This window comes from Alnus glutinosa, chromosome 8, assembly GCF_958979055.1.
Source record: "Alnus glutinosa chromosome 8, dhAlnGlut1.1, whole genome shotgun sequence".
Classification (NCBI taxonomy): Eukaryota; Viridiplantae; Streptophyta; class Magnoliopsida; order Fagales; family Betulaceae; genus Alnus; species Alnus glutinosa.
In genome coordinates, this window is record NC_084893.1 from 27512053 (window position 1) to 27533371 (window position 21319).

Genomic DNA, 21319 nt, shown 5'->3' on the forward strand with positions numbered 1-21319 from the left:
AAAACCGAGACGCAGTGTGGCCTTTGGTGAAAATGTTCGCTAGCGGATCAAGAGATGAAATATATCACAATTTGATGGATATCTTTGTTGGTTATCTTCTCACAAATGAAGTAGAAAGCGATCTCAATATGTTTAATCCTGTGTGAAACACCTAACCAGGTGTTTCATTGAAGAGTTATATAGCTCTACAATTTTACAACTCAAATGATACAAGATAAGCTACGTACACACGATAAGTACCGTCTATTAGGATACCATACAGTCTGCATAATGAAACAATCAATATATAAGTACAAATTAAGCCAACTAAACACCTATTATCTTAAAAACAACCAAATAAATGTAAGCTTGAGATCGATGAAGGGCTTCAAAATTCAAATATTATTAAAGCAAAGGTGTGAGCTTCACGCATTGTTGTCACTGCTGTTTCTTGTAGCAGTATGACTTTTACTACTATGGTTTGAACGAACATTGTCAATGACAGAGGCAATGGCCGCCGCTAGTGCAGCAGTGATGTGAGGGTTTGCTGTGATGGCAGCTGTCGCTGAACTGACTGCATCGGCGTTGGGTGCTAAGAGAGGAAGATCCATTCCCTGAGAGACATGAAGACCAAAATAGTTTGATTGGCTGTGGAACTGAGAGGACTTATGATCAGAGTGATCAGTGAGGTCGATTGTAACAGTAGGAAATGGAGCGGCTGTTGAAAGTGTAGCGAAGTTTAGTGAGCTAGAAAGTGCATTTCTTGCTAATATGTTTGAATTCATGATTAGCGCATCTGAACTAGGCAATGGTCCTGAAAGCAGCATTGATGCGGCTGCTGATGTGGTGGAAACCATTGCCTCGGCGGCTGGAGGGAGCTGATGGTTATGACGACCTTCATATGTGGTTATGAGGATTGACTGATCTTCTGCACACCTTTGTATCTATTTTAAACCAAAATTCCATTAGCTGCAATAATACTCTTTGCAAATATATTAAATCACTACTTATCATAAAAGTTTAAGTCAATAAAAAGAGAAAAAATTAATCATTTAATCAATCGTTTAACAGAGTGAGAATTAAACAGAAATGAAGTAAAAGCAAAGAAAAAAAACTTTTGCACAATAGTTGTATAATTGTTATGCAAGGTCTTAGAAATATGAGGTGCGTCCCATTTGGTGGGTTCTACCACATAAGTCCCACGTGAGACCCATCTCATGTCTCTAGAGTAGTGCTGTTGTGCACCAATCACTCCTCAAAAGTAAAATGCATAATTTCTTTAAGGAAGAAAAAGAATATACTTGTTTGCGAACCGGGCAACTAGATCCCATGGTGCAACGATAATAAGCTCGAGGAAATGGGTTTCTTTTTGCCATCTTCTGCCCATACTTTCTCCAATGGCATCCGTCAGAAATCTGTGATCGATGCACTAATTAATTAAGATTGATCGATTGAAAAGCAAGTTTCAATTATCATTTAATTAGAATACTGCATTATTTGATAATCCACATTTTATGCGATCAGTTTTTATACATTAAACATGTGATTACATTTACTCCAATGATTTCTAGTTGGGGGTGGTAATTCATGTTCATTATGTATCGATATAAGATTTTATAAATCAATCTTAATTCGACTTATTAAATTAAACTAGTCCAACTCCTTTAACTTAATTCACTATGTTAGATTAATCCCGACTTAATTTGCATATGCACGTTTTATGAAAAGTTGATGAGGGCCCTGATTCTTGTAGCTAGGTAGCTTGTTTCAATAGTATACTGGTGTACGTAATTTCCTTCTAACTTCCTTAACTATGAGACTGCCGACTAAAACTTTTCTTTTTTGACTTTTGGAGCCTTGGAGGTGTGTGCACATGCATGTAGGCATAAATTCTTCATTTTGGGTCATCAACTTCCTTGATGTTGTCAGATAAGAACATGATATTGTAAAACCTTAATTTGCACCTACGTGAAGTTTAACACTATAGCAAGCTACTTTACCATCTTCAAAAAAAAAAAAAAAAAGGTACTTTACCATGTATGCGTCTGATCGGGCTCGAACTGATACTCGAGCTTTTCTGATCAACTCCGAAATCGTTTCCGACTGCTGATCGAAATCCTTGGAAGCACCAAATTTAGGGACTTTGTTAGGAACCCTCCCTGGAATTGCTTGGTCTTCGCTCTTCTCTCTCCCAGTTGTTGCACTATCCCCGACATCACTCTTATCCAGATCCAACTGTATATTTTGTGTCTTACACACATGCTCTTTCTCCTTGGCTGCTCCATTAATCATCTAAGCGCCCATAGATAATGTAGATTAATTAGTTTCCTAATTAATCGCTATATCTAAAATAGATATAAATAGAAAGAGATGGGTTTTCAATTCCTTAGCAGGATTGTACGTAGTAAAACTACCTCATGATCATGTTTTTCGGTATTGACGTTTCGAATCTGACGGTGCTGGATCAGTGTGTCAAGATTCGTTTTCAGGACATTGTAGTTGTTATTCACCTGATTAATCATATCTGTTAAGCGTTCATTTTCCACATGCATCTGGTTCAATTCAGCCTGAGCATGTATGATCAACTGCACGAAGAACAATCTTCATCTTAACAATCTGAAAATTAATACAAAAATTGAACTTTCAAGACTCAGCTCGGATAATAAATTTTCTATCAAAGTTTGATACATACCTCTTTTACTTTTCGCTTGTTACGTCCAGTGTTGTCTGATGTTCCATCAATGTCCACATTTGATTTGACGCTACCAGTCTAAAAGAAAAAGAATCCAAAAACACACTTGAAATATTCAAGTGCTGAAAAGAGAAAAGAAAATAAAATTAAGACACTTGTAATTAGCATAAACTTACGTTAAGTTCCAAACCATGCACCAGCCCATCATCTACACGATCTTTCTTGGAAGAATTATTGTCGGCGGCAAAGAAGTCCATCTCCTTGACCATTGGTTTCCCATTATTGGAACTCCCGGCTGGATAAACATGTTCATGATGATCATCTCCGCAGTTGAGAAATGGGTTGCTATTGAGGTCCATGATATTTTGTTTCGACGTAGTATATATGATTTGATTTTACAGTTTCCTTACCAATGGAGACTAGTCGTCGTCCTTCGGAGTTCGGACATATGTGTATATAAATGAAAGGAAGAAAGAGAGAGAGGGAGAGAAAGGATGAAGCGAGCTGTGAATTAAGGTTGAGTCCTTTTTAACAGTTGCAATGGACCCGGCGATAAAAAGGGTTTGGAATAAGACCAAAATGTGTAGGACTGATCATCTTATATATATATATATATATATAGCATGAACATTGACACGGATTTGAGGAGTGACGTAAGATGCCGCGTCAACTGCACGTGGAAGCAATCACAGGTGAGAGCTGGGTCAGTGTCAGATAGAGAGTCAGAGGTTTTTTTTTTTTTTTTTAAGATAAGTCAGGGGAGGTGCTGAGAATCGAGAGTTTTTCACATCAAGAGAGAGATGAAACAGTTAAACACAATCTGACTTTATTTTTATTTTTTTTTATTCTTTAAGAGTACCCTCAAGTCCTCGACAGCTTTTTTAAGTACTACCTAAAGCATTTGGTAGCACCTTAGCTTCCCATTTATTATTAATTTTAACATAAAATATTTTTCTCTTGTTTCTCTATATTTCATTGGGAATTATATTAAAATTTTGTAAAAAATGTGAGGGTACATAAAAATTTTAAAAAATTTTGTGAAGAAATAATATATATTTTAATAATATAGAGAAAAATAAATAAAATTACTGTACAATGTATTTAAATAGGAAAACCGGCCACGTACCCCTCACTTGTCGTGGGGTGGACTTTTTTTTGTGTATATATATATATATATATTGTCATGCGTTAATCAACAATCAATTGTCATATGAATCTAGCATCTAACGGATTTGATCAAATAGTTGACGGCATGGACTATTTAATTTGGACCGATAACTTACCCTAGGTATTTTAAGATATTTTTAATAACACAAGGATCTGTTTGGTAGAATTACAAATCACATGAACTAAATAAGCAATTTTTCCCTTCTTTATTTGTAAATTTGTTTATAAGTTTTTTTAAAGAGGAAAAAAGACCGAAGAGGTCGACATCACTTTTTCTCTCTATGGGAATAGATATTCAATATTTGCAGGGTTAGAGCCAAAGGATATATCATAAAGGTTTTTGTGTGTGTATGTATTTTTCTTTAGAATAATTTGACTCTACTGACTATAAAAAAAAAAAAAAAAAAAAAAAAAAAAAAAAAAAAGTAATTTGATTTTATACTAGCTAACTAGACCCAAAAGATATAACTTATAAACTAATCATAACAAGAAAAAGTACATGTACACTTCGAAGTTCGAACTAAAACTACACTGGACACCTACTAGCTACTTGAATCAAAATTCATCCTTTAATATTAATGTTTATTTGGTTATTCTTTTTATGACCACCACATAACCCAAGTCAAGTGGTGAAGTTATGATTTCAGTTTATAGGAGACAAAATTAAAAAAAAATAATAGTAATAATTAACAAAATAAATAAATAATTCAACAAAATTTAATTGTCGTTTAAACATAAATGTAATTTGTAATTTTTTTTTTCATGCCTGATATTAAATTTTGTAGTTATTCTAGACGATTTTTCATATTTTGAAATCAATATTGTATGATTTCTTTATTGTTAATAATCTTGAATTTATCTTTTTATATATATATATATATATAACCAAAAATAATCATTCTCTCATATATTTTTAAGTTTTAACAATATAATCATTCAGATCGATCTCCCATGATTTTGGTTACTTACTAGTGAAATAAAATCAAGAATATAATATTTCTTACTCATGTCAACGGAAACCTGCATGTATCTGCCAATTGTGACTTTCATCCTTTCTTTCTTTTTTAATATAATTTTAACAATAAGTCAATAACTGGTTTTCTGATCTTAGATAAAGAGAGACAAAAAGTAAAACTAAATAAATAAAATAACAAAAAAACTCGTATTTTATTTGAGATTCTTTTTATATATATATATATATATATATAAAAAGAGCTTTATTTATGTCATCAATTATAGAATTATAACTTCTACAGTTCTACCCTTTCTTTTCAAAATCATGACAACAGTCACAGCTTCCATAAACCCAATCGCAACTAATTCCTTCAAATAAAATTAATAAATAATTACTCATACGCCAAATATTGAAAGGCCCACCTATTGTAAACAAAAACTATTTTGAAATCTTGCCAACACAAATTTTGATTCTAGTTTTAATTAAATAAAACTATATATTTTGAATATATTTGGACAGAATATTGTTTACATGCACGTAATTCGATCACTGTCAAATCTTTTTAATTCCGCAAAGCATCCCTAAAGTACCAACTACCAACCGATTATATTCAATAACATTTTGAAAAGCCCAAAAATCTAAAAAGGAATCTAGAAAACAACCTCGATCTAATCAAATTCATTTAAACTAATTAATAAAAGCACAAACTAACCAACAGCAAACAACCTTCAAATCAATTGAAAGGCCCACCCACTAAAACACTGTTTAGTGAATATGAAGGTTGTTGAATATTAATTAATCCAGTGGTTCTCCATAAACCACTTTGCTTTACAAGTTGGGCCCATTAAAATTTAGGTGGGCCCCTCTCGTCCATCCTCCATCTACCTTGATAACCTTCAATTTTTATTAGACATTTTTTTTCAAAAAAAATTTCCATATAAGATCTGGGATTGCGATTTCAAAAAGTAAGATTTAAAATAACGATTTTAAAATGTGCGATTTGAAAATAGTAATTTTTAAAAACGCAGTTAAGCGTTTGGCAAAATCGCAGTTTAGCATTTAAAATCGCGAATTTACCTTTAAAATTCTGCGTTTTTAAAAAAGTACCATCTTATCTGCGATTTGAAAAGGCAGATTTTCTGCGTTTTCAAATCGCAATTTTTAAAAACGCAGTTCCCAAACGATCTATGTTCTGCAATTTGGTTTAAAATCGCACTTATTGCCTATAAAATTGCAATCCCAAACACACCCATAGTATCTTTTCAAAATAAAAGTGATTTTTGTGATCATAATATTGAAGTTTAAAAATTTACAATATCAGTATTTTATGTTTTAGTACATTTTAATTTCACAATTTTTTGTAAATTAATGCCAAAAAATAAACCTTTTTTAAAAAAAATGATAAATCAATAATTAAAAAATGTCTTGGACTCACCCACGGCTCATTGGCCGTGCATGGGTCTAGTGAATTTTTACTTATGATTGCAAAACCTCTTATATTTCGAGTAGTGTACGTGAAGTTTCTCTCAAATTTTTTATGGTATAAGTAGTGACTTCTACCACTCCCAAACATTTCTTACATTTAATTAACTCAAACCTAAACTTACAAACAAAATTTAACTTAGATTTTGTCAACGTATTTTCAATAGAAAATATCAAAGAAAATTATTTGTTTTCTATTATTTAGTCGGCTCTTTGGGGAAAAAAAAAAAATAGTATTTGGATGCACCATAAAAACAACAAAAACCCACAAAATTTGACGAAGTATAAATTAAATTGTTTATATTTTACTGAAGGGGTGATGGCCGGTGGCTACATTGACTCATCGAGAGGGAAGGGAGAAGGGGAAGTGGTTAGAGCTTCATATCCGGTTTAGCAAAGAAATTTCTTTACTTTAGTTAAAAAACGTATCACATTTTTTTATTTTAACGATCCACTTTTTCAAAGCATATATATCACATCCTCTATTTCAAAGCACATATAATTAATGTTAGGTTTTGTACGTATTTGTGTTGACAAATCCTAGGGTTAAAATATGGGTTTAATTAATTGGTTGTATATTTTATAATGGAAACAGAGACATCGATTAGATAAGAATAATTTATAAGCTTTGATGATCAGTTACAGTCTTATGATCACTAAACATGAGATTATAACTTTAAGACAAGTGATTTAATTTGCTGTTATCCTGCTATCTGTAAAGATCGAGTTTGAATTCTCCTGGACTTTGTCATTCGAAGTGCATGATCAGTACTTAATGGACGTTCTATCGATCGTTATCAATATCCTTAGCTTCAACAATTAATTAATATAGCGGTTGAGTTAGAGTTGATTAGTTCCATTAGAAATGTTAAATTATTACTTATTAAAAAGCTTAAATTTATAGAAATAGGTGAATTTTAATCATTTTTAATTTATATTTTAACACTCATTCCTCACTTGCGAACTTAAGCTCATTTTCAACAAGTGACGTCTAGCTAATATGTAAAATATTTAACTGAAATTCTGATATCATGTTAAATCATCGTTTATTTTAAAAGAAATTCAATGTCAACAAGTGCTACCTAACACGTAGAATATTTAACTGAAATTCTAATACAATGTTAAATCATGACTTATCCTAAAAATTTATGCTTATAGAAATATATGAATTTAATCATTTAATTACTACTTAATTTAACCCAAATAATTTCCCTACGTACGTACCTATAAATACCATGCTCTACTCAATTTTTCATAATTCAGAGGTTATTGAGATGAAGCCTGAAAACCTTCCTGGAGAGAAAGCCTAAACCTTTCTTAATTAAGCTTAACCTTCCTTGTTTCTCTCCTTATAATTACCACTAAACCACCATGAAATCCTTAATCCTATTTTGAGTGTTGGGGTTTGGCTTATGATCATGTCAGTTCATCATAATTGGAATTCTCAGAGATCGAATAAGTTCATTCGTGACAAGTCACTGTAAAAGAATGACAAAATTCTGGAGTTGCTTTGGAGAAGAGATCAAGTGTGTCACTTGGGATTTAGCCCTTCTTTGAATTGACAAAAGTCTTGTGGTACTTAATTAACATGTTGCAATATTATTTTTCTATATATGGTGAGAATTTGTTGATGCCTGACTGCGTCTGACTCCGAGTGATCGATCAGCCTTTTCAGGGAGCCGATCGACAAATGCTTGTTGTTATTCAACCCTTCTTTTGGGTTCGTGTAAAAATTCAGGGATGCATGAAAACTATTTTCATTCGTAAAATTAAACCTATATGAAATTTCAATTTGGTCTCTGAAATTTTAAAACATGCACAAGTCCTAATCAATTTTAGAGAGTCGTACATACGTATTTAAGACATTCGCTACCAAAAAACTGGTGTTTTGAGTCGTTTTACTTATACTTTAAGTCGCTTTTCAACCGACACTATCCAAACGACTCAAAATGATTGGAGTTGTTTTTGGTAATATATATATATATATATATATATATATATATATATATATATATATATATATATAAAGTGGTAATCGATGCGGCACAATATTACTGGTAGATCGATATGGTTATCTCATGATCAGAGCGATTGACTACGTGTGCATTTCATCTTAAAAAAACATCGTGTTCATTTTGTCATGGGGAGATTGCTTCCTTGGAGGGTTCTTAATTTCAATGAGAGTGATCTTAATTTGTTGAGCTTGACATTATATATATATATATATATATATATATATATATATATATCTTGGTGTGAGCCGTGAAACATCTGCATTGGAAAATTAGCAGTAGATCGATATTGATGCACGCATGCATGCAAGGATTTTGTTACTACTTGATAGGCACGCATGGTGAAAATCAAATACTATTTACTCTTTATAAATTTATTGCTAGAATCAACAGGAGTTTATGCACCTTAATTTGGGCGCACAAATGTCTATATATTGAGCTGCCGGCCACTTTAATTTCATTTTAATATATATATATTAACAAACAAGAAGAACAGGAGGCCAGGGCAAAGAGAAAGGGGGATGTTTTCCAACTTGATTGAAAAGACTTGGCCCCGGCCAATATGGAATATGAAGAAAGTTCAAATCTATATATATATATATACACTCTCTCATTAATTTGACGGTCCACGACAGTTATAAAAATAAATTATGATTCAGCCAAATACATATATAAGGCACTGTTCAATCATAATTGGAAAATGAATCTGAAGGAATATGTCAAAGTTGAAGCCAATAATTTATGGTATATATTCAGTGAAGTCCAAAAAACTAACTACATTCATTCTATGGAAAGCAAAGCATGCCAAAAGTCCACATCGATCTAAGCCAAGTTTTGCAGTTTGGTCACTCAACTTTTCTATTCCAAACATTTAATCCACCACATGGCACATGGCATCCTCTCTCTCTCTCTCTCTCTCTCTCTCTCTCTCTCTCTCTCTCAGAGGAAATAATAAGTATATATGCTAATTGACAAGGTCACCACGTGTGTTTTTCATTGGTTTTTTATACACCAATTAATTAATATTTAAACTTCAGCTCCCTCAATTTTCAATTTTTAAATTTCATTAATTTAGATTTAAAAAAACGTCTTATATTACTTAAGTCATAGTACAATACATACAATGATTTAACATTCAATAATTATCTTATTAGAAAATTACACAAAAAAAAAAAAGAAAAGGAAAAGAATTTGTGCTAGACTACATAATTCAACGTGCTGATGACTTCTATGCCAAAGCATAAACTTCAAAAAAAAAAGGTTGGCATAGTTAGGTCGGATGTTAAAGAAGAAAGGTTTCCAACTTTGAAAAAAAATGCAATGCCGGTGGAATTTACGTACGTAGAGCCAGAAGGACCAGCGAAGAAGGAGGAACTTGTAAATCTAATTTAAGTGTTTTGACATCAAATTCAATTTTCCATCTAAAGACATAATTGTATTTTTATACGTACAACTGAATAACCGATAGGGCTTATATAATACACACTTTTAATGGTGTGTTTGGCAACATGGTTGAATCTGAATTCTTTTCTACTTTTTTCAAAAACAAAAATAATATTTTATTCAACTTTTTAAAATTTTATCTCACAAAATCAAACTTTGAAATTCGCACAGTGAATTAGAATTAAATTCGGATTTCAGGAAATTCAATTCTTAAACAAACCATTAAGTCACTCGAACATTTTCCGATAATGCCCCGTTTGTTTCTGCGTAAAATGATTTCTGGAAAATGGTTTCGGTATTTTCCGGTGTTTGGTAGGGGCGAAAATAATGGTCAACCGGAAAATGATTTCCGTTTGACCAAAAATACTTAATAAATTTCGAAAAATGATTTACACTTTTTAAAAGCGTAAATAATTTTTTGTAGATGGTAGATGCAGTCGACTCTCTTTTAAACAACGCAGTCGACTTTTACGTTCAAGCAGTTGACTATTGCCGAATTTCGACAAGTCAGATTCCGACTCCGGTCGATGCCGGAATTCAACAAATTAAGTCGGAATCCGGCGACGTCCAGCAGATGTCGCCGGATTCCAGGGATACCATGGCCAGAATCTGGCCGGAGCGGCCGGAATCCTGGACGGATCCGGCCTGGATCTGGCTAGAACAGCCGGACCCCAGGCATCTGGCCGGATTTGGCTATTTTGGCCGAATCTCCGGCCAGCTGGCCAGGACGGCCGGCTTCAAGTCAACTGGTCGGGATCCAGCTGTTTTCTGCCAGAAAACGGCCGGATTCCGGCAACTTTGCCTGAATTTGTATATGCCAAATATAAAATATATATATATATATATATATATATATATATATACGAGTGGAACATCGATGGTTTAGCAGAGCAGCAAATTCTTGATAAGTTAACCCATATGACCATGGTCTCTAGCAGTTATGTTATGAACCATGATTTAAGCCAACCAGAGGTTGTTGATCTCTTGGTTAAGGGTTTCACAGGAACCCTTCAAGCCTGGTGGGAAAAGCATCTCACCGATGAGTCTAGAGATAGCATTAGAAGTGCTGTCAAAACCAATGAGGAAGGAATCCCCATATTCAATGAGAAAATTGGATTAGGAGATTCTGATGCTGTCAACACTTTGTTCTATACCATTGTAGAACATTTTATTGGCACGCCAAGTCACCGCAACCAAGACAAATGATGTTTTGAAGCAAACATTGTCTTGACACACATGGGCTTTGCTTATCTCAAAAGTAATTTGCATCTTGCTGCCATTAGCAGAACGCAAATTCTCTTTCGACTTACTGTAATACTTCGTAGGAACAAGTCCTTCTTGTATACAGTTCAGATCTGCACCTGTATCAATCAATACAACTACAGATAACTCAAAATCATGAATCTTAATTCTAACCTTGGAATACCATTTCTTAATATGGATTCTGTTGATTAGACTTATACAATTTTCTTCAAATTGTGGAGGCGTATCTTCAAGCTTAGGCTCGGACTCGGCTTCGCTGTCATTAGGACTGCTAGCGGCTGACTTAAGCTTGTGCTCAATTTTCAAGAGATTAACATCCTGTTTTAACTCTTGATTTTCTTCCTTAAGTATTTTAATCTCAGACTTAATTTGATTAACTTCAAGTTGCAAATCTTTTATAGTGATTTGTTCCTTTGGTTTATCAAATCTTTTAAGCGTGTTGCTTAAACTTATATCAAGGCTTTTAGACTTATTAACTTCTCTTTTTGTTAAAAGTTTTCTTAACTTTTCTAAATATTGCCTTTTTAACTCAGGATTCTCAATTTTACTTATAAGATCAAGAAGCAGTACTTCTTGTTCTTCTTCCTTGGTCATAACACCAATTGTTTTGCAACAAGTGTCGTTACATATATATATATATATATATTATTTTAATATTAATATTTTTTATTTTATGAATAAAATTTAATTTTTTTAAATTAATATGATTAAATTAAAAATAAAAAATATTTGTAATTTTCCGTACACACCAAACACCGAAAAATGATTTCGAAGGAAAATATTTTTCTGAAAAATGACTTCCCTAAAACTATTTTACGACGGAAACCATTTTACACCGAAACAAACGGAGCATAAGTTAACAAAGAATACAAATGAAGGGGTTGAGCAAACCGAAAGTCCAGGTGATTTGGCGTGGTCACTTGTCACTTTTTAAAATTTGGAGCGGTGATTGCAAATTGAGTACTGTCGGTACAAAAGAGAATAAATGTAATTTCCTCTAATTTTAACCAATCTTACATCTTGATTTTTTGTGCATGTAGTGTACGTGCTCAAGAGTGTGAGATTTTATCTCTATATATGACCTATATGCCACATAAGGAAGCATTTATTAATAATTTAATAAATGAATAGTATATACGGTATTACGGTTAGGTAATTTAATTAATTAAATTACCGTAATGGAATCGATTAATTGATTAAAAAATCAATTAATAATATTGTTTCCTTGATGGAAGGAACAATACGGTATTTACCATATTTGAGGGTCCCTGACCTAGCCTATAAATAAACAGCCTATGTACACCATCAGTACGGCAATTCGGTAATAGGCATAGGTTAGAAGATCCCTCAAATAATATTTTCTTGTTCTTCATGGATCGTGGAAACGCTTGAGCAAATATGGCTAGAGGTAAGCCTGAATCCTGTTTTATTCGTTTTCCGCTGCGCATGTTAGATTAAGTAATATGTTGATTATTTCTAACATGTGGTATCAGAGCCACCTCTATGCTATTTTGCTTAACTTTAAGTTTTACTATGCGTTATAATTATTGAACCCAATAAATTTTTTGTGAACATAATTTTATTGTGTTTACTGTTCAGATTAAACAGCATGAAAGTTTTTGATATGGGTATTTTGATTATCATTATTCTGTTTAATGTGAAAGCCATGAACTTTGATATGGGTATGTTAAATTTACAATTTTGCCCTTGTATGCTCAAGAAACCCAACAGAGAGAAAGAAACCGTAAAAACCTTTTGTGAAAATCATGGGGTTTACAGTGAAAATCACGAGTCTACCGTGAAACTTTCTGCATAGCCGCCGGCTGTTAGCCGCATCATTGCCGCATATAGAGGAGATGCTCCTGCGGCCTCAATCCCGTCACTATCACAGGCGGCCCTTACGGGCCACCCTTGACAGCAACGGCGGCTCTTACGAGCGGCCTGGGTTCTGGGCAACCGGCGACCCCTATGGGTCGCCATGGCCTGCTGAGCGGCGGCCTCCCGTGGCCGCCGCATGAGGATACACGGTAGGAAGGAGGCAGGGTGGTGGCGCGGGTAGGCTGCTGCAATTCGGGTCAACATGCCCGTCTGGGTGAACAGCGACCCATGGGGTTGCCGTGGTCTGCTGAGCGGTGGCCTCTTGTGGCCGCCGCATGAGGAAGTACGGGTGATATAAGGGCGGCGGCCGGAGCAACTAAGGAAGAAAGAAGAGTGCCCGGCACATGAGGAAGGGCGGCGGCGGCAGCTAAGGATCAGTTTTCCGGGTCGGGTTGGGATACGGGTAGGGTTTCATACCCATGCAGTCTTCCGGACCATTAAGTGGGCTGACCCGAATGGGCCAACCCAATGAGGAATGATCCAGTTATTAAAAAAAAAAAAAAAAAAAAAGGGCCCATTTAAGTGGGTTTGACCCAACCCTATAAAGAGATCCACTAGCCCATTGCAACAACCCATCAAGTTCTTTTTAAAAGGGGAATTTAGGCCTTATGGTGTTTAGAACTTGGGTTCACCAAGTGTAAAGGGCCTTGGCCACCTACTAAACCATTGGGCCATGTTTTTTTTATTATGTCCTCATATTACAGTTTTATTCCACTTATTATTTACAGTGTTGTATTTTAAGATTATTGTTTCTTTAATACATATATTGAGGTATATATTTTAATTGTTGAATTTATATTGTTATATATAAATTGTTTGATGCCTAGAGACCTAAGAATAATTAACAATACCATATACGCTGGTGTGTTTACAGTAATATCTAAGAATGCAATGTCGGGGAAAGTTCTGGCAAGGAAAGTCTTGGGATTTAAGTGTGTCCGGTATAACCCCCCTCACTTTCTTGGGAACTCACCTGGTTGTACATTAGAAAATGCTGTTTACCCCATTTAGGTATTGGTTTGTTATATTCCTGGGGTTATTAAGGGGGCATCTATAAAGTTGTTAGATCTTAATGAAGTCACAATTATCATATTGATTTTGGGGAGCCACAGCATTCCAAATTTGGATGATAATTGCATCAAGATTACACACACGTAATTATCATTATGATTTTGGGGAGCCACAGCATCCCGATTTTTAATGATAATTACATCAGGATTACACATATGAACATCATAAAGAATTTTGTTAGATGTTCATAAACTGCAGATTGATTATTATGATTTTTGGGAGAGCCACAGCTTCTCGATTTTATAATAATCGCATAAAGATCGTACACGTGAACTTCATATAGAAAAATTAACATCGTCTTGTAATTAATTCATAAATTTAATTACTTATCCCCAAAGGAAAGTTTTTATTTTTATGACTTAATTAGAATAAGATAACAAATTTAGTATTAAAAGTAAAATTTCTTTCAGTTGCCCAAAGGTACGAAGAATTTTATTTATTAATATTTAAATTTGCTTTAGTCTTATTAATAAAGAGTAAATTTCATGCGTGATGCAACCTTTGCCCAAAGGTAGGTTGAAATTTACTATTTAAATTGGCATTGGCTAATTTAAAATAAAGTTGACATCGTCTTGTAATTAATTCATAAATTTAATTACTTATCCCCAAAGGGAAGTTTTTATTTTTATGACTTGATTAGAATAAGATAACAAATTTAGTATTAAAAGTAAAATTTCTTTCGGTTGCCCAAAGGTACGAAGAATTTTATTTATTAATATTTAAATTTGCTTTAGTCTTATTAATAAAGAGTAAATTTCATGCGTGATGCAACTTTTGCCCACAGGTAGGTTGAAATTTACTATTTGCTATTTAAATTGGCATTGGCCAATTTAAAATAAAGTTACTTCATAGCATTACAGTATTTTTATTTTAATATTCTTGGCGATTGCAGTTATTCCTGTTAATCTACCTTTTGGTACTTTTATATTCCAATACATTATGGTAATATTTTTCTGACTGGAAAAGGATTAATATGCCTTTTCATTTGAGTGTTTCTAATTTCATTATGGGAATGAAGGATATTGTAGTTTAGCTCAAGTCCCTAAAGATTGAGATTTTTAAGTCATTATTGGTCTATTTCAATTTTTGAATTCTCTCTTCTAAGTGTAGAATTTTATCTTGTAACACACGTAAGGATAAATGGTTAGTAAATAAACTTCTAACCATGTGTGTTCAAGGATATGAGAGAATTTATAAAGTGTTCATATGATTATTCATGTCAAATTAAGGACCAATAAATGCAATCATGTCCAACACTTAAAGCATGAGAATAAGGTGCCAATAAAGTATTATGGCAATCAAGATACTTATTTCTCATGAAATAAGGAAAATTAAGGGCATATAAAGAAAGATTGCATGAAGTAAAGAAATGACTTAAAATAAAGATAATCTCATATATCTAGTATGTCGTGAATCTCTTTTAGTGACTCATTCAAATATGTTGTGGATTGATTATGGTTTAACAATCCACGTTGTCAACACAAATGCAGAGTCTTTTTAAAATGAATAACACGTGTTTATAATTTGAGCTTGTTGGGATCTATAGGTTAATTTTAAAATTCAGTCATAATTTTGACCTCAAAAATGATTTATATTCCATAATTTTTTAGAAATTTATTTTCTAGTTTGGCTTGTTAAAAATTTCAATTTTATTTTAAACTTGAAGTTTTTCTTATCTTTGGTGGAATATTGGTTGGGGTTTATTTAAAGTCTATTTAAAATTGACCTACGTCCCAATTTTTGAAACAAAATCATTTGTTTATTTCTGCATAGTGATGTTGACGTAAAGTAGAGTCTTTGAGAATTTAAAATGCTCTGGTTATGGCTTTGGAGATTGAAATATATCTCCATACAGTAAATAAAAGTCGGTAATTTACTGACTTTGGTTCTTGTGTGGGCTGCATAAGGGAAAGCATACCAACAAGACCACTAGAGGTGCCAAAGAGAGCATTTTTGAGATTCTTGAGATCATGTACATTGAAAGGTGTTGACCTTTTCATACTCATTGCCTAAATGGTCAGAGATATTTTTTTATCTCTTTGAGTGATGACCATATAAAGTTTATGTATCTCTATCTTCTAAATATTAAAGCTGAGGTATTGAATGCTTTCAATACCTATAAGGAAGAAGAAGAGAAACAATATGAAGATCAGAAGATCTAATATAGGCATAGAGTATTAAGGTAGGTACACACAAAAGGAAATGATTAGTAATACTAATCTGTTATTACCCTTATAGAGTAAAGCTTTGAAGACCGTTGTGTATATGTTAAACAGGATTCCATCTAAGGTTGTCCTTAAGACACCTTTTAAAGTATGAAATAGATGGAAGCTTAGTTTAAATTATTTACACATATGGGGTTGCCTTGCTAAAGAGAGGATTTATAATCCTCGCCTTAGAAAATTAGATTCAAGGACAACCAGCGGATCTTTTATAAGCTATCTAGTAAACTTTAAGGGGTTTTAATGTTTTATTATCCTTCATATAATCCTAGAGTTGTTGATTGTAAAATTTCTAGAGGATGCGGAACCTAGTGGGAGTGCTCATTCACACAAATTGGAATTTGAGGAAGCACTAGAGTTGGCTAAATCTCCTCCTCATAGAGGATGATTGATTGTATTCAGGAAAAATCAGATTGATTATCCTGAGCCACAATCATTTCTAGAACAACCAACTCATACAAAACAGGTTCAAAAGTCTATTCTCTCATTGCAAAATGCAGAGGAAGTAGAATTAAGAAAATCCTATGGAATAAGTAGATCAACAATTCTTAGTGATCATGTTGTATATCTCCCAGAGTCTGATGTTGACATTAGACATAAAGATGATCCAAATTTGTTTTCACATGCTATGAATGGAGAAAACTCCTCATTGAGATTTAGTGCCATGAAGTGAGAGTTAAGTCCATGGCTGAAGGGTCGAGCTAGGCTTGTAGCCAATGGTTTTACTCATAAGGAATGCATTGATTATCGTGAAACATTCTCTCCAGTGTCTAAGAATGGTTCATCAAGATAATCATAGCATTAGTAGCTCATTTTTGATCTAGAGCTACATCAAATGGATGCGAAAACAACTTTTCTGAATGAGGATCTTAAAGATGAGGTTTACATGAAACAATCAAAAGATTTTATAAATAACAGTCATAAAACTTGCAAATTAAAGAATTCTATTTATGGGCTGTGATAGATCTCTCAATGGTAAGATACTTTTTACAAGGTTATTGTTTATAGAAAACCTTGTTGATTAGTATATATACCTTAAGGTCAGTGGGAGTACAGTAATCTTTCTAGTCCTATATTTGCAAGTGGTGATTTAGGTTTGCTACATAAAGTTCACAAAACTTTGAAATGAAGGATTTGGGTGAAACCTCTTATGTCTTTTGACATAGAGATTCACAGAGACATAAAGAATATTAACATTGTCTCGAAAGGCCTACATTGAAAAAGTTTTGGGAAAATTTAGAATGAAAGATTTGCACCTTCAGTAGCAATTAAGAGGGACTAATTAAATACAGATTAATGTCCCAAAAGGTATTGGAATAAGGGCAGTTGAAAAGTTTTAAGTGTCTGCACTATACATAACCATATGACTGACAATAAGTATATTGAGTCAATAAAGTGCTGCAAATAAAGTCTTGCGGTATATGCAAGGAACCAAGAAACCTAAGGATACACTTTCCATTTGAAGGTGGTTAGTTGTTCAGATTTGAGTTTTGCTGATTGTGTAGATAGTAGAAAGTCTACTTTAGGGTATATATCTTTTTATTGAAGGATATATCCTAGAGATGCAGTATGCAGACTATAGTTGCTACGTCTACCAAGAAAGCTAAAATTCTAGCGTTCTATGAATTTAGTACACAGGCATGATGGTTGAGACATTTTGTTGAAAGTCTTAATCTTGTCAATTTTACAGTTAGACCATAAAGATACTCTGCGGTAATTCTACTATAATCTTTTTTTTATAAGAATAAAGAGTAGAAGCAGAAGTAAATCGACATTAAATATCTCAGTACGAGAGATAACATTAAGAGACATAAAGGGTCTATTGAGCATATAAGTACTGAATTAATGATTGCGGATCCCATGACTTAAAGTTTACCGGTAAAGAAAGAATAAAGTCATGCGGAATATATGAGACTCATTAATTCATTTTCGCTTGGTTTGTCTCTTTTTGGTCTATAGACATAAAGTTATGATAATAAAGATTTTGTGCACATTTTGTTATTTTATCCATGAGGATAAATAAAGTTGGACCCGAATGACTTATAGAAAGTTCATTCATAAAGCTTGATTATCCATAAGGTACTCATGTAAGGAGTGTTTTACATCGTGATACATGGAAGGGACGACCTAATTTTATAATGGTTTTACCGCCATGATTCGTGTGAAACATTTCTTATCTGAGTGGGAGGATTCCATAAGTGATTGGCCAAACTAAGGAACCTAATACCATAAAGTCATGTGTCATAAAGGCCAAGTGGGAGAATATAAGATTTTATCTCTATATATGGCCTATATGCCACATAAGGAAGCATTTATTAATAATTTAATAAATGAATAGTATATACGGTATTACGGTTAGGTAATTTAATTAATTAAATTACCGTAATGGAATCGATTAATTGATTAAAAAATCAATTAATAATATTGTTTCCTTGATGGAAGGAACAATACGGTATTTACCATATTTGAGGGTCCCTGACCTAACCTATAAATAAACAGCCTATGTACACCATCAGTACGGCAATTCGGTAATAGGCATAGGTTAGAAGATCCCTCAAATAATATTTTCTTGTTCTTCATGGATCGTGGAAACGCTTGAGCAAATATGGCTAGAGGTAAGCCTGAATCCTGTTTTATTCGTTTTCCGCTGCGCATGTTAGATTAAGTAATATGTTGATTATTTCTAACAAAGAGTACATATGAATTTGTAGTATCGATTACATATTGTTGGAACCTACATATATACAACCCTACCAATAGAAGATTTTCCACTTCTCTTGGTAGAAGGCACACCACCTCCTTGTGAGGTTTTCCACCGCCTCGTGCGGCTGTTCCATTCCTTCCCTCCTCCCTTCCTTCTTTTCTTCTTTTCTCTTTTCGTTTGTGTTTTTTTCTCACAGTTCAACAGCTTCAATGTCTCCACCTCCACAGCTGTCCATCCCCGCTCCTAATTCCCCTCTGCTAGGTGTCCGGTTTTAGCCTCGTCCATATATATACTCTAAGCCACGACTTTGCTCCGTTTTTTAAGCTTTTAGATTTGGTTTTTTTTTCAAAATTTAGATCTATTAATTTCAGGATGTGTCACTCATTCACACGCCACTCCATCTTGCTCTTGGGCTCTGCCACTTTCCACCGCCACCAACCACGGCATCATCTAGCCAACACGTGCTTGTGCGTGACCAACATGCGCATTTGAGTGGATCTCACTTGTTGGTGCGTGTACAACACGTCTCGGCACGAGGACAATTTTGCTGCGCGTGGCAGCTCCTCTCCTCCCCGTTGCTGTTTCTGGCCATCTGCAGTACGTTGCTCCCTTTCACTCCGGTACTTAAGCTAACATGTGGTCCATGTTAAGCTAACATCTCATCAATATCTCAATTTAAAAAAAAAAATGAAAAATATTATGGAAGCTCTTATGCTTTATCTTATTTTGACTTTTAAATTCAAGTTTCTAATTTTGCAAATTTAAGACGGGAGTTTATAGTTTATGATCATTTTAAATCCGAGGTACTTTCGTCTTTTTGAGTTTTTGTTCGTCCAATAAATAATAAAAATTATATGAAAAACACAATTATATATCTCTAATAAAAAAAAAATTAAAGAAAAAAAAGAATGAGTTGAGCTCTCACCCAACTACTGTCATGGCTAGATCAGGTGGCCAAGGAACCCAACCATGGCCTTGGTTAGGTTGTGTCAGCCAGGCATTGTCTGGGTAACCCCAACCACGGCGAAGGCCATACACTACAGTTGGGTATGGCTATTGGCTAGGCGTAAACGCATGACCCGAACTCCTCTTCTTCATTATGTTTTCTTAATTTTTTATAACAGCAAAATAATTATATTTTCATATCATTTGTTATTATGGACAAAAGCCTCATTTCAAATAAAATAATTATAAACTCAAGTCTTAAATTTATAAAATTGAAAACTATGGTCTATATCAAGTAAAACAAAGGTGCTTTATAATCACACAAAAAAAAAAAAAAAAAAAAACATGCATTATAATCAGAACTAACCTTAGCTATGTATATAGGAATTCGGCTTAATTGCGTCCAATTGCAACCAACCGCTTTGGATAAAAGTTTTAAAAACAATTTTTCTTGGTTTAAAACCGAAAAAACTGTTTTCTAGTCATCCAAAAAAAAATGTTTGACAAAAGTTGCTTCAAAGACAATTACAAGCAAACGACATCCTACCACGTAAGAGTTTATCCAAAAGGATTAAACCACAATTACTCATAATTGGATTGTCAACCCAAAAAAGGAAATGGAGACTGATAAGCACACGTGATTCAACAATGTGTTGATAACCGATAATTTTGAATTTATTATCATCCTTCAATACTAACTATTCCTTGTATCAAAAGTCTCAAATTCTAAAACTGACTATTCTATGTAGGGGAAAAAATAAGAGTCTTTTTGCATTGTAGACTTATATTTAAGGGTAGCAAATAATTTTTGTGTATCAAATTTGAATCGTGTCAAAGCAATGTATAGATCCACCCTAACCTGATCTATTTAATTAAACAGGTCATACCATTAACCTTAATTCGCTAATTTTGTATTAAACTTATATCGAATTCACAAATCGTGTCAAAATTGTAAACTCTCCTTATATGTAACTCATATTGATAGTTAATACTTGTGGATATCTCCTCTTCATGAGTTATTCTTCCAGAAATCTATGGCATGCACAATCTAAAACAAAGGTCTTTGTATTTACTCATTAGATTATTGAGATAACAATATTTGATATGTACTTATCTTTGTATTTGAAAGAACTGGATCATTTGTTTGACCAATTTCTTACTATTTGTAATTATTTTAGCATTGTTTTAGTTTGTTTTTAGTTTATTGTTGAGAAGCCCATCCTTTTTTCATTCATGAGATTGTCCACTTCTTCTTTTTATATCAGAAATATCCTTCTATATAACCTTTTTCCTTAATCAAAAAAAAAAAAAAAAAAAAAAAAAAAAAAAAAAAAAAAAAACTTATCTTTTACTTATATATATATTATCCCTTGGGTGTATTTAATTCGTGCCAGGCGAAGACCACTAATTACTATAGCCTTGCTAAATTCAGCCTCCGCCAACAAATTTCGGCCTAGGCCAGAACCTAGAAGCACAAGATTCAGTGCGCCTTCTGTTATGGCACAA

At 33.4% G+C, this 21319-nt stretch overlaps 1 protein-coding gene across 1 annotated transcript; it reads right to left on the minus strand.

The window, feature by feature from the left end:
* Positions 1-106: 106 nt before the first annotated feature.
* LOC133876369 (probable WRKY transcription factor 31) lies at positions 107-3184 on the minus strand. Its single transcript, XM_062314638.1, has 6 exons — positions 2848-3184; positions 2672-2749; positions 2394-2564; positions 2014-2271; positions 1281-1394; positions 107-923 (listed from the first exon to the last, which is right to left on the minus strand). The coding sequence occupies exons 1-6, from the start codon at positions 3028-3030 to the stop codon at positions 405-407; spliced, it is 1323 nt and encodes a 440-aa protein (XP_062170622.1). The 5' UTR covers positions 3031-3184; the 3' UTR covers positions 107-404.
* Positions 3185-21319: the final 18135 nt, after the last annotated feature.

Excerpts from the sequence above, each read along its gene's own strand:
- LOC133876369 (XM_062314638.1), bottom strand. The coding sequence starts at position 3,030 with ATGGACCTCAATAGCAACCCATTTCTCAACTGCGGAGATGATCATCAT. Across the intron at positions 2,272-2,393 it reads CCGAAAAACATGATCATGAG|ATGATTAATGGAGCAGCCAA; the intron begins GTAGTTTTACTA and ends ATGGGCGCTTAG. Across the intron at positions 1,395-2,013 it reads CCCGATCAGACGCATACATG|ATTTCTGACGGATGCCATTG; the intron begins GTAAAGTACCTT and ends CATCGATCACAG.